This window comes from Echinops telfairi, unplaced genomic scaffold (genome assembly GCF_000313985.2).
Source record: "Echinops telfairi isolate 266 unplaced genomic scaffold, ASM31398v2 ScPeMD7_37;HRSCAF=141, whole genome shotgun sequence".
Lineage (NCBI taxonomy): Eukaryota > Metazoa > Chordata > Mammalia > Afrosoricida > Tenrecidae > Echinops > Echinops telfairi.
The window spans coordinates 1,678,507-1,692,240 of record NW_022103935.1 but is presented as its reverse complement, the minus strand read 5'-3'; the positions used below and the strand labels follow the sequence as shown (position 1 = coordinate 1,692,240).

Below are 13,734 nucleotides of genomic sequence, written 5' to 3'. Positions count from 1 at the left end.
CATCCATCCATCCATCCATCCATCCATCCTTTCTTCTCCCTCCCTGTCTTTCCCTTCTACCCATTCCATCCATCTCACTAGTCTCACTCCTTCCCATCCATCTGTCCATCCACCCACCCATCATTCTTTCTTTCCCTCCACCCATTCGTCCATCACCACAACCTCGGCCACAGGACTTGCTGACTGTCCGGTCCTGGGGGAGAAGACAGAGGGCACATGGATATGTTCCCTGTCCTCCCAGAGTGGACCCAGGCCACTTTCCCAGGGTCATCACGTTGACCATGAGCCAGACAGAGAGAAGGAGAGCTGGCTTTGGGGCTCGACCTACCTCGGTGGTGGGGCTCTGGGGAGGTGTGCTCTGCCCAGGACCCTCCTCCAAGGCCAAGGGGCTGGGGGTCCTGGGTTGTTGGCATCGTGGGAGCTATGGAGAGAAAGTTGGAGGCGATGGGGTCTGGATGACTGGCCACTCCGACCCCTCCTGGCGCTGGCGCTGGCTGGAGCAGCGCTCCCCTGCCAGCCAGAGCCCCAGGCTCCATCCATCCCTGATATGCTCTGGGTGGCATCTGTGATGCAGGGCCCAGGAGCCCGGGGTTAGAGGACAAACTCACCCCGAGGGCCCTCGTGCTCTAATACACAGATCCTGTGGGGTACATGGGGGTCATGGCCAGCTCCCTGACACACAGGGGGTACAGGCAGCAAAGACCCACCCAGCCCCTGGGGAGAATTCCTAGAGTGTCCAGGGTGGGGCCACTGTCACCTCCTCCTCAGCCTCCTCAGCCTCCTCAGCCTCCACTAGTTCCTGGGGGCCCTGGACGGGCTCCTCCGGCCCCTCCCGGGGCTCCCCCTCTGGGCTGAGGCAGAGTTCTTCCAGGGGGATTTGGGCCTGGCCCGGCTCCACGTCTTCCTGCTGGTGCCCGTGGGACCTGTGTGGAGGAGAGGGAGGCAGGGCTGAGTGAAGGGCATTTGCTCCCTCACCTGGTTTGAGCCCCTGCCCCTTTCTAAGACCCCGCTCGTCCTCCAGGAAGGTGGGCCATCAGACGAGTGGCCTGTCCTGACCGAGAGACCCTGGTGCCCAAGGAGGAGCCCTGGTGGTGCAGTGGATGAAGCGGCAGGCTGCTGACCACCTGGTCAGTGGGAGGAAGAGAGTGCTTCCATCTCAGGAACACGTGGGCACAGCTCTGTTCTGACCCAGGGGTCTCTGAGAGTGGGCACCCACTCCATGGTAGGGGTTGGTTTGGGGGGTCTCAGGAGGGCTCCCTGGTGGAGCTGTGAATTCAGCGCTGGGTTGCTACGGACGAGTCTTTCGAATCCACCCGGCGTCGCTCAGGAGAAAGGCGCGGCTGCCTGCTACTGGAGGCACTGACCACCTCAGGGCCCGGGCAGCGCCGACGCGCTTCTGCAGGGCAGGGTCGCTCCGAGGCACAAGCAACTGGGCAGGGGGTGGGGTGGGGGGGCAGTAGCTACAGTGTCTTAGGAGAGGTAAGGTTGAGGGCCCCCAAGCCAGCCCCTCCCTGGGCATCTCACTGACCCCTCATGACAAGGAGCCCTCCACGTGTCCAGCAGAGCACCCCCCCCCACTCTGAGAGCCTGCTCTCAGACTGTCCAGATGAACTCCAGCCTGTGCCCAGCACTCCCACGTCCACACCGCGGTGGCCTCGCCATCCCCTCTGGCCAGCACAGCATGGAGCCAATAGGCCCAAGGAGGAGGATGCTGGGTGGGAAGGTGGTGTGGGGTCTGTGGGTGGCCGGGCATGGTGGTGGGGTGCTGGGTAAGCGGCAGGACAGGGCCAGGCGGGGGACCACGGGGAGAGGTGCCAGCCACACCGGCCACAGTAAGAGGAGGTGCCGGCCGGCAGCCAGCATGGTCCTCGTTGGCGCGGAGTTGGGACTGGGCGGCGGAGAGGGGAACGCTGGTATTTTCCATAGTCTCAGGCCCTGGTGTACGTGTCGGCCACAGCCCAGACCCACCCCTCCAAGGTGGGCTGGGGTCTGAGCCAGGGCAGCCACACAGAGCGCCATTCAGGGCTCAGGAGGCAGGTGCAGGGGTGGGCGCCAACGCCCGCCGGCCTTCTTCAGAAGAGTACAAGTGCCCCCTGCTGTTGGACACAGTGGGCCGGCCGGCCAGCAGGATGTGGGGGAACCCAGAGCCTGTGGACAGGCCTGCCTTGCTGGCCCCAGCCCCTCTCGGAGATGCAGTATGTGGTGGGGTGGGGTGGGATGGGGTGGGGGGCAGTGTTCCAATCGGCCTGGGGCAGACAGGGAAACCCAGGCCTCATAGATGTGGGATGGGCAGTGGGCCGCCGAGCCAGGACCTGCTGACCCCTGGGGTGCGGGATCCTGGGTTCAGATGGGGGGGTGGGGAGTTGGGGACCAAGAGAGGTGCTTAGGATGGTCTGGGGGTGACTGAGAGAAGGCAGGGCCCCAGCTACCCTCCATACAATGAGGGTCACTGTGCCTGACAGCAGCCTCGTCCCTGAATTATGGGGAGTGGGAGGCCTGGGGAACAGCTCGTCTGGAAAGCTGTCTCCCGGACCACATCTGGAAATACCTGCTCCCCTCCTCCGTGGGAATGGAGGACGGCCAGGCCCGAGGGAGAGAGGGGCGGGCGGCCCTGGGGCCTTGGAGGCTCCATTACGTAAGTGGGCCTCAGAGGAGCGGACGTGGCCCACGGCCCCCGCCCGGCCGCAGCTGTGCTGGCTGGATAGAGCCCAGGAATGAGATGTTCTCACCGCCCCCCACCCTCAAACCCTGCAGGCCCCTCGGCCTCCCTCCTGGCTCACTCCTTCCTGCCTTGGCCCCTCTCCTCCACCCCAACGGCCACAAGGCCATCTTGGGCTGGCTGGGAGGGAGGCCACGGAGCTGGGCGAGGGTCGGCGGTGGTGGGGGGGCGGGGGGGGCTCGAGGAGGGTCTGCAGCACTCACGGGGTCTGCTTCGGCTCCAGTTCCTGGGACGTGTCCCCCGGAGCGACTTCCCGGCCGCCGTCCTTGGTGGGCAAGCCCCTCGGCCCTGGCCTCTGCGACCAGTCTCCAAAACCTTCATCTTCGTCCACTTCAGGGGTCTCTGAGGGCTTTGGGGAGAGCCTGGAAGAGGAGGGAACCTCTGAGTGCTGGGCCACCAGCTACCCCTTCTCTCTTACTGGTCTAGGATTATACCTCCCTCCTCTATCTGGGGCTCCTGGAGGAAGTGCCTCTGTCTCCCCCAGCCGTCTGCACCTACTTGAGGGCAGGGCTGTGTCCCCCCCATCAGTCTGGGGCCCCCTGAGGGCAGGGCTGTGTCCCCCCCATCAGTCTACACCCCTCCTAAGGGCAGGGCAGTGTCTCCTCCATCAGTCTGGGGCCCCCTGAGGGCAGGGCAGTGTCCCCCCACCAGTCCTGCTCCTCAGTGTACCTTTGTCTCGGGCCCCAGGCTCCCAGTCCCTGTGCTCACTGGGAGTCCAGTGTCCCCTTAGGCTGAGGGCCTGTGGAGCCGGGTGGGCAGCAGGAAGGGAAGACAGTTGGAGGGCACCCACCCATTGGCTTCAGCCCCTGGGGCCAGGGCCAAGACTGCCAGTGTCCTCCCTGAGTCACAGCCCAGGGCTGGGGCCATGCAGCTGGGCCCGGGGTAGCCCAAGGGGGACCAGTCCTGTTGCAGGATGGCCAGAGCCCGAGTCCACTTCTCTGGGGTGGCCTTCCGGGCAGCACTGCGGTGTCCAAATCTGGATCAGCTCGGGGTGACCGAGGACCCTCACCCTGACTGAGAACACTCCTCCCCTGGCCATGGGACCTGCCTCCACAGCTCTCCCCTGCACCCTCTCTGCCTAGACTCTGAATCTACAGACTCGGGGTCCCGGGTGCCCTGTTGGGGACTCACAGCTTGTCCTGCTCCGGCCCTGGGGCCTGGGGGTTGCTGTCCTCCACCTGCAGCAGCCGCTCCTGGGCAGCCTCTTCCTCATCCTCCATGGTCCACTGGGTGGTGAGCCTTGGGGGGAAGGGGGTGGGGGAGCCAGGCGTCAGCCCCCTCCCCTCCCTGCAGGAGACCGTAAAAGGTCCTCACTTCTCCCTGCCCCATCGGGCTTGGGTTGGCCCACCCTGAAAACACAGGCCGTGTGGGAGAGACAGTAGTAGGAGAACATTGGAGCCCAACGGGCCGGGCTGCAGACCCCTCCCCAGCGGTCCTGGCTGGGAGGACCCCCAACCCATGTGGGCAAGGCCACACAGACACTGGGGGGCTGGTCAGGGTCCCACCAGGGCAGATCCCTCAGGCTGCTCCCCTGTGCCCCTCAAGAATGAGCCCAGTGGGGCGGGGGCTTCTAGACTGTGAGGACCTGTGGGGGGCCTGCCTTGCCCATGGCCAAGGCCTCATCTGGGCCAGACCTCATAGCTGAGGGACCCGATGTGGTTGGTTCACCACCACCCTTGTCCCCCACTACCACCCTCAGCTCTGACACCAGGGCCTCTTTGGGTGGGTGGGTGCCTGGGTGGGCGGGTGCCCTTTCAGAGACGTTGCCTTTAGTACTCCAGCCCCACCCACAGCTGTCCCTGAGGGACCCTGCTCACCACCCCACCGGCAGGCAGAGGCCGAGAGCAGTTCGAGGGTCTGCCTGGGACCCCAGGCCCATAGGCTGGCTGCCCCCTGCCCGCCACAGCCAGGCGCAGGCCTGGGGTCTCAGGCCCAGGCCTGTCCTGTGCGTGTCCGCCGCGTGACCCTGGGCCCTGGGCTGGGAGAAGCCTGATTGGCGGCTCTGGCAATGCTCATGGCCAGGCCATGATCTAATCTCTCCCCCAGGTCTCCCGAAGCCGCAGACGAAAGCCAGGCCCTCCTCAGACCCAAGTTCAAGGCTTGCTCCCCCCGCGGCCACGTGGGACCCCAGCCACGCACACCAGACCGCCAGCTCCGGCCTTGCACTCCCACAGGCCCTGAGGAAGCTGCGCATTCTCACACCTGGCTCCCATCAGCCCGGCAGATGAGGCCCGCTTCCTGCCTGGCTGCCCTTGCGGGTGCGGGGGCTGAGCCCCCCTACCTGGGGAGGTAGAGCCCAGACGTGGTGCAGCTGTTGTCTGAGAGCAGGGCCGGGAACACGGGGAGCGGAGGGGGGATGGGGAAGTGCCCTTGGAGGGGACTGGTCACCCCTTCTGTGTCCCCCATTTCCATGTCTCGGTCTGCACACGCACACAATCACGGATGCCTTGTACCTGCCTGTCGGGGGATGGGTCTGGTCTGAGTCTCTGTGTGCTGATATCTGTGTGCGTGCCCTGGTGTGTGACTGTGCGGCAGGGTGTGTGGTGTGGGTGCACTTATGACAGTGTGTGACTGTGTGCTTGTGCGTCCCAGAGTGTGCACGTACTGTATGACTGTGTACATGCTCTGTGTGTGCTGTATGTGTGCACAAGCACCAGGGTGTGACTGTGTGTGTGCCCCATTTATGTGACTGTGTGCACTCTGGGGCGTGCCGTGTGTACAAACCCTAGTGTGTGACCGTGTGTGTGGTGTGTGTCCAGCATGACGGCGGGTGGTGTGGCGATGTGCATGTGACAGTGTGGTGTGAGTGTGTGTGACTAGGTAGATGCCCAGTGTATGACAGGGTCTGTGGTGGGTATGTGATTGCATGGAGGAGCGTGTGGTGTGTGACTGTGTGAGTGACTATGTGTGTGTGTGCGTGTGTGTGTGCGTGTGTGTGGCGGTGTGGATCTGGGCTCTACCCTGACACCTCGCAGGCCCCCTACCATAGCCAGGACAGCTGCTGTCCACCCCCCATCCCCACAGTTGTGTGCACCAGACACCCGTGGCCAAGAGCACTCAGCCGTAAGTGAGTGCCTCTGCAGCCCCTGCCCACAGCCTGCAGTCTTGGGGGGACCCGGGGATGTGCCCACCTGCACGCAGGTGACTGTGCCTGGACTTGCGACGGTGTCACACACCTCCAAGGACAGGCAGACCCATGGCTTCAGGTGTCCTGACCCAGAGCCATGCCATGCCGGGCACCCGACACCACGTAGCCATCACCCGCACCCACTGACGGAGCTCCAAGTGGACAGGCAGCCACAGATGCGGCGTGCGCACGCACCTGAGCTCGCTCAGAATCAACCCGTGAGCAGAGATGTGCCCGGCCCGCTCCCGCCCCGGTCTCACTGCTGACTATTCCCCACTGTCGCCCAGACAACGAGGATGGGGCAGCCCTTGGCCCGAGGCCCTGGCCAGGCCTCTGCTGAGGCCACCACTGTAGTAGTCGCACTGCCCATGCCCTCGCTGGGTAGGGACGTGGAGCAGGGCTCCCTTGGGGTGTGGACAGGGGTCTCAGCATCTCTCCTAAAGCTCCTGATCCTGGAACAAGGAGGCGAGCTGGGCCTCCCTCCCTCCCTCGCTCCCCCTGCCCAGGATGTGAGTAATGGGGCCCTGGGGCCCCCTCCCCATGACCTCACCGCGCTCTGCAGCTGGGCTCAGTTCTGGGAACTGGGAGGGGAGGCTCTCCTGGGGTGGGGTGGGGGCCCCTGGCCTGGCCCCCTTGCCGCCTGCAGCTGGGTTTCTTCCTGAGAAAGGCAATTACCCGCTTCCCGTGTCTGCTCGGTCCAGCCCGGCCTAGGGTCAGCCAGAGGTTCTGCTGCGTGGCTCTGGCCCTCACGCCCATCCCCTGTACCCCCACAGGCAGCCCTGGCTTTTCAAGCCACCAGCGCCCACAGGCCTGTGACCAGGCCCAAGACAGCGGCCTGGCCGTTGGCAGACCGCTTCTGCTGCCCCTGCGACACTGCCCCTCTGCTCTCCACTGCCTCCCCCAGGACATGGCCCCTCACCTCCCTACCACCCCACCAGGACACACACCTGCCCTACCTGGCCTACCTGCCCTAATCACACACACCTGCCCCCTTCCTCATGCCCGTCTCTGCTGAGGGTGTGAGTGTCCAAGTGCCCCAGGCTGGTGCGGCCCAGTGAGGTCCTGCAGTCCCTTGGTCCTACTGTAGCCTTGGGAAAGGCAGCTCTTTCCCCCCATGATGCTGCTCCCTGCAGTCTGCCCGGAGGTGCCCACCCAAGGCCCCGGGGCTGATGGGCGGGCTGAGGACAGAAAGCCTCCCGGTGAGTCTCAGGGGTCAGCAGCTTGGCTGGGGGTCTTCTAGGGGCCCTGCCTGCTACATGGTCCCAGGTGCCCCCAAGAGCAGGGCCACAGGCCCTGATGGAAGAGGCCTCTGGTTCCCGTTGCCCCCTCCCCTGGGGTCTTCCACCATGGATCCCAGCAGACACCTAGAGTGGACAGTGAGGGGTAGGGTGCTGCAAGAGGGGAAACTGAGTCCTAGGGAGGGGCACCAGCTACTCGCTAAGCAGGGGGGCGGGCAGTGCCCATACCTCCACTCTGTAACATGTACCCCTCCCCCAGACAGTCCTGCCTCAGCTCCTCCTCAACCCAGAGCCCACAGCTCCTGGGAGAGTGGCTGGTGGGGGAGCCTGGGGAAGCTGGTGGGTGAGGGAGGGCGGGCAGAGGAGGGCCAGGGAGGCTCAGGTGCCAGGAACAGAAGGGAGGGCCACCCAGAGAATCTGGAGGTGGACCAGCCTGTCCTCCGGCGGCCACGCCCTTACAGAGGTCCTGGAGCCCCTGGGGTGTGTCTGGCCTGGAGGCATCCTGCCCCCCAGAGCCAAAGCTGGTGGGTGAGGCAGGGCCGGGCGCTGGCAGGAGTTCAGCCAGTGCGGGCCCCAGCCCAGAGCGCCCTGGCTGGTGGAGGCCGGCTCGGGGGTAAAATGGGGCATGGGGACTCTGCCATCTTGGGGGACCCCGGGTGAGGCCAGGAGCCGTGGGGAGGGGAGGGGCTCCCCTGCACCTGCCGGTGACCCCAGGAGAGGGAGGGGCCGGGCTGGACCTGGCCAGAGGAGGGGTGGACAGCTGCGGAGATGCTTGACTCGGGCTTTGTGAGCCTCCCGGGCTTGATCTTGCCTGGCCCAGCACCCGACTCCCCACAGAGAGCAGACGAGGAAGGGGCACCCTCTGGGTCCAGACCCGCTCTCCTCAGGGACCCTGGCACCACATCGACAGCACTTTGCTCACCCCTCACCCCGGTTGCCCCCCTGGGGGGCCTGGCCCTTGTCTGCCCCCTGCCATTCCACGTGGGACGGCGGGGGATAGGGGCGCTTACCGGTTCTCATGTTGCGCGGTGGACGCCCCTCCATCTTACAGGTGAAGGGGTGAGGATGGGGGTGAGGTGCGCCCCAATCTCACCCCTGGGCGGAGGCCTGCCGGGCAGCTCCAGGTCAGGCGCCTGGCCAAGGCCTCCTCAGCCAGGCTGGCTGTCCAGAGGGAAGACCACTACCTGGCCTCTCCTCCCTTCCACCACCCTTTTCTCTGGGTGGGCTGTGGTCACAGAGCACTGTGGCCTCTCTGCGTCCTCCCCAGAGGCTGGCCAGAGAGCCGGCTGACCTGATGTCTGGCTCTTGGACTGCAGGGAAGATCCCCTCAGAGGTTCTGTGGGGTTCTCCCCCTCAGGGGGAGGTCTGTGCTGAGCTCTGGGGGACATGGTGACATCATGGGGGACACGCGGGGAGCATGGCTGTAAAGGCTCATCAGAGGAAGCCAGAGGGGGGCCACGGGCTTGGGCTGTGCCGAGCAGGCAGAGCTGGGACCTCCAGCTCCCCCAACCCCACTTCCAGTCCTCCCCAGCCCGGTGCATAGTCCTTCAAGCTCCCTGGTCCCAGATCCCCTGCCCGTCACCCTGAGTTCGGGTTACTTCTCTGGCTGCCTGGTCACCAGCCTCCACTCCCAATCTGCCCTCCCTCCACTACTCTTTCTGGGCCTGCTCTCCCAGTCCTGCCTCAGGAGGACAGACCCCCACCCCTGAGTTTGGGCAAGAAGAGCCTCTCCTGGGATGATTGTTACCCCCAGAAGCCGCTGTGGGGGTCCGGCACTGGCCAGGTACAAGGAGGCCACTGGCCAGCAGTGCAGAGGGCCCCGGTATACCTGCTCATCAGCCAACAGTGACCCTGGGTGCAGAAGGGAGCGGCCCCGGCCTGTTCCCTGGCACAACACTCCCAGGACACCCCACAGACCCCCAACCAAAGTCTCCCAGGCCCATCTGGGACCACCTTCCTAATGGCACCCTGCAGACCCTTCCCAGGGGGGAGGAGACCACAGAGGGGACCCAGCGTTGCTGACAAAAGCAGCCCCTCCTCTCGGCCCTTCTGACTCTGGGAGCACTTCTCTCGGTGGGGGGGTGGGGGGACTGTGTCTATCACCCCTTCCCCACATCCCCCAGCACATGGTCCTGACCGAGGCTAGCCTGCCGCCCCTCAGGCTGGGCATCCTACCTCTGGGCAGTACTCCAGGTGGTCAGCCCCCAGGAATGCACTGCAGCCCCATCCAGCTACTGCACTGTTGGCTGGGGGACTGGATGTCAGGTCCTTTTGTCCCTCAGGCCACTACTGCCCGGAGATGCCACCTTCTGTGCGGTGTCAAGAACCTCTCTATCCTCCCCCAATCTGGCCACCGTCCTGCACAGGAGTGCCCCAAGTTTCCGGCCGCACCCACCCCTTCTGCCGTGGTCAGTGCTGCTATGCCTGGCTCCCTGCCCCAAGCCACTCCTGCACCCTCCTCACCCACTTGGGCACCATGCTGGGCTGCCCTGGCCTCTCATCAGCCTCCTCCCCGAACCTTTGGCTGGGCTGTGCTGGGCACCCTGGCCGTGCTGGGCAGACTCCAGAGACAGGCTTTGGGCAGGTCCGGTGGCATTGACTGGGTCTGGCACTGACTGGACTTCTGCCATGCTGTGTCCTGCCAGCCAAGCCTACCCGGCCGGCCTCATGCCTCGAGGCACCACCCTGACCATGGCCACTGCTGGGCTCAGAGCCTCTCAGAGTCAGCTTGCACTTGGCACCACACGTGGAGACCCCATGAACGTTGACCGGGCGTCCAGCCTCAGCCTGCGGGCCCTGGCTCTGGCCTCCTGGGGCGCCCCTGGCTTCCCTAGACTCAGCGGTATCTCCCTGCCTTGGGCTCATGGTCTAGCCCGAGCCCTCTGCCCAGCTTCCTGGGCCTGGGCCTGGCTGGCATGCACCGCTCTGGGAATGGATACTTCAGGGGAAGGGTCGGGGGCAGACCAGAAACACCAGTGGAGCATCTTCCTGTCTGCAGATGGCCCAGCGGCCTCTGGTTCCAGAGCCCCCCACGCCACCCCATCCCACCCGGGTCCCCATCTCTGAGGTAAGGGCCAGGAGCAGGGGTGGTGGTCTCCCACATGATAGGGCAGATCCCCACATACCACCAACACACTGAAACCCCCAACCATCCCAGTTGGGAAACTGAGGAGGGGCACGGGACCACTGCAGTCAAGGGGTCTCTCTGAGCCTTGGTCCCCTCATCTGTCAAATGGGCCTACCTCCTGTCTGGAATCCCTTGTCTCTGCTGCCTCTGCGCCCGCCCTCACACTCCGCCCACACCGGCGTCCTGGCCATCCTGGCCATCCGGCCACCCCACCCTCCTGCAGCCTGCCTGCCACCATCTGGCCACCTGGCACCTCGCATCAGCCCACACACCCCACAGGCTGCATCCTGCCCCCTGGCATAATGACCCCCACATCCCACAGCTCCCCGGCATTCAGCCAGGGCACTGCGTCCTGCTCCCTGGATCCTGCCCGCAGCCCCACACCTCGCACTGCGCCAGCCAGCCAGCTAGCCGGCGCCCATGTCTGGCTCTCTTTGGAGTTGCCCCCTCCCCTTGCACTCCTCTTTCCCTGGCTGGGCCCCCTCACCCTCACCCCGATCTTCCCTCACTCTGCTCTCTTGCTACACACCCCCACCATTACCAGGCAAGGCCATGTCCCCAGGAAAATTCAGAGCCACCCCGGATGCCCCCAGCTCGCTGGCAGGCCTTGGCTCCATCTCTCACCTGCACCCTGCTCTCCCCTCCCGCTCTCCCTACTCATGCCTCCCTGGGGTGGGCCAAGCCTGGTGCCCCTCCTCACCCCAGAGAGGAGGGATGTCACCCACAGCACCCTGTGTCCAGCCCCCCACTCCCTCTGCCAGAGCCCCAGCCAGGCAGAGTCCTGGTGCCAACCTGTAGTGAGTGGGTGGGGGCCCCTCCAGCCATCCACAGAACCACAGGAGGCCCCCCCAGGACACTGGGGTGGGGGAGCGAGCCCAGGATTCCCACCATGGCCACTTCAGCAGTGGGCAGGGTTGGCTTATTCAGCCCCAAAGGACTGGCCCGGCCCAGCTGCTGCCAGCCCCAGTGTCCCCGCTGTCCACATGAGCCAGGGAGATAGGCCTGGGCACCTGGAGCTCCGGGGAGGGCAGGGGAGCAGTGGACACCTAGCTGCTTGGAGGGGCAGCTGGAGGTGCCAAAACTGGATGGGGTGGTCTGGGGAGCAAGTGGCCGCTGGGGCCACGTGTCCACCCCTGCCCTCCCCGTCCCGAGATTTACACCTAGGTTTAGCTGGGGAGGTGGGGAAGCTTACCTGCATTTGATGATGTATACCCCAGGGACAGACCGGGCTCTCCCCACACCCAGGATGGGCAGGCAACAGGGTGGGCCCAGGAGTGGTCCCAGCTCCCTGCTGTGCAACCAAGGGCAAACTGGCAGCCGGATCACTCACTGGGAGGGGCTGAGGAGGGGGCAGCCGGGACCTCGGACCCTTGCTTGGGTGGAGAATGTCAGTCAGGGGACCTGGAGGTGTGTGCATCCCTTTGTGCCCATGGATGTACTTGCTCATATGCCCTGGACAAATGGTGCCTGGCTGGGCCCTGCCGGGCCTTCCTCGCAGCCCAGCCAAGTCCCATGCAGTCCTCCCCGGCCCTCCCAGTGGCCTGCTCAGGGAAGCTCTGGGCTCAGTTTCCTCATGTATTGTTAAGTGGAGCTGCTGAGCCGGAGGGAGGGGCGCCCCACCTTCCCTAGGATTCCGTCTGCAGCCATGTGGGGACCCCCAGAATGTGCCGAGCTCCCCCCCGCCCCCCACCATGGGCCAGAAGGGCTTGTGGAGGCAACTGCCTGGACCTGTGCTGGGCCCTGCAGTCTCCTGCCCTTCGCTGTCCAGGAGGCCAGGACGCCGAGGGTCAAGAAGCTGGAAGGACTCAGCAGAGGCTACTCCAAGCCTGGCCGGGCCCTGACCTGGACGGCGGTATAGGGCCTATGCCAGCAACGCCCTGCAAAGCCCTGCCTGTGGGCCTGGCACACGCACCGCCGTGGTCGGGCCTGAACCTACCGACTCCTCCTGCACCCAGCCAGCCTGGGTAGAGCGACGGGAAGGCCCCAGCAGGTGCCACTCACCCCTGCCCTCTGGGAGTCCTGGCCACCAGGTCCCTCCCCAGCTAGCCTCCCCAACTGGAGACAGAGGGAAGTCAAGCGGGGCTTCCTGTAGGGGGTGGCACTCCAGCTGAGCCCCAGAGGAAGGGCTGAGGAGGAGAAAGTGCTCAGTGGGGGGACTCAGAGGAGGGGCAGCTTGCCATCCTCCGGGGTGCCTGTACCCACCACCCTGAGGCCACCCCTGAGGCTGGCTGAGAGCAGGCCTGGCTCAGGGCCCAGGGCCCCAGAGGGAAGCCATCAGCCAGGGGATGGGCCTGGTGGCTCCGGTGGTCACACAGGGCAAACTTGCTGAGGACAGGGGTGGCACACAGGGCTGGTCAGGTCCACTCTCTGGCTGTAACACCAGGCGGTGCAGGAAACGACTCTCAGGGTGAGCAGGAGCCAGGCACCAGCTCTGCCAGCCCCTCCGGGCCCTTACTGGCCATCAGAGAACAGCTTGGAGGACACCCCTGGGTGGAAGGAGGGCTAGCCGAGGCCCAGCTGTGCCAGGAGGACATGGGTGGGGGTGGGGGATGCCGTGAGGACCGGGGCCCTCGTGCATCCGTGTGTGCACACACCTGCACACACACACATGCACACCCCTCGCACTGCCCGCAGCTCAGAGGCGCCAGGCCCATTGGGGCTGGGGACGCGTTCTTAGATCCATGGTGCCAGCTCACTGTGGGCACCCGGCCTGCTCCCCACGCAGCCTGGGTCAGTGTGGTGGGTGGGTGGGGGGCACCTACCTGAGGATCTTCTCCAGGCCCTGTCTGTTGGAAGTCCTCAGGAGAGCCGGGTCAGTCATTCTGCACCCCCTGCCCCCTGGCCTGCCCCCGGCCCTGGGGTGCTGCCGCACCTTCCCTGATGGCCTCGCGGCGGCGTGCCTGCTGCTTGTCCTGCTGCGGCTGGCCCCTCAGACCCCCGGCCCGCCCGCCCTCCTGTCCTGTGTCCGTCCCCTGCCTCTGTGGGTCTCCCTCTCCCCTCGCCTCCTCAGGAAGCTGAGTAGCTGCCTTCCTTGGGTCCCCCCCACCCCTTCGCCCCTCGGCTCCTCTACCGCCTCCTTCCAAGACCTAGTAAAAATGTCACAGAAAAACCCTCCCTGCCGGCCTGCTGCCTGGCTTGGCGACCGGGCGGCCCTCAAAGCTGGCCACCTCCTCCCTCCCCCTTCTTCTGCGTCTTTCTGCCTCTGCACCACCCCCCAACGTTGGGCTACCTGGGAGGCTGCCACCCTCTCGCCATGGGCTCCTGTGCCCGCCTGCCCAGGCACTGGGTGCCCATCCTCCCGTCCAGCCCGCTCTCCTGCCTGGCAGCCCCTGGCCATTGCTCCTACTGTGGTCCCTGGCCGGCAAGATCTGGTCCAGCTCCCTCGGACCTGCTCCTCCTGCTTCGCCCGCCAGCCCCCCGGGGCCTGGGCCTTCTGCCCCCTCCTCTTCCGCCCACCCGTCTCCGCCCTGGTCCTTTTCTCTGGAGGCTGTGTCCCGTCCTGCCTCCCTCCCTCCTTCCCTCC

The 13,734-nt window shown here is 65.6% G+C and overlaps 1 protein-coding gene across 1 annotated transcript in view; it reads right to left on the bottom strand.

Moving 5' to 3' along the window:
- LSP1 (lymphocyte specific protein 1) overlaps positions 1 to 13,087 on the bottom strand; it is a 17,830-nt gene extending 4,743 nt beyond the window's left edge. Inside the window, exons 1-5 of the mRNA XM_045290426.1 lie at positions 12,974 to 13,087; positions 3,851 to 3,958; positions 2,923 to 3,081; positions 758 to 923; positions 88 to 421 (exon numbers count right to left, since the gene is read on the bottom strand). Of these exons, the coding sequence (XP_045146361.1) occupies positions 88 to 421; positions 758 to 923; positions 2,923 to 3,081; positions 3,851 to 3,958; positions 12,974 to 13,032 (826 nt within the window). The 5' untranslated portion in view covers positions 13,033 to 13,087. The remainder of the gene's footprint in view (positions 1 to 87; positions 422 to 757; positions 924 to 2,922; positions 3,082 to 3,850; positions 3,959 to 12,973) is intronic.
- Between the last annotated feature and the right edge of the window lie 647 nt (positions 13,088 to 13,734).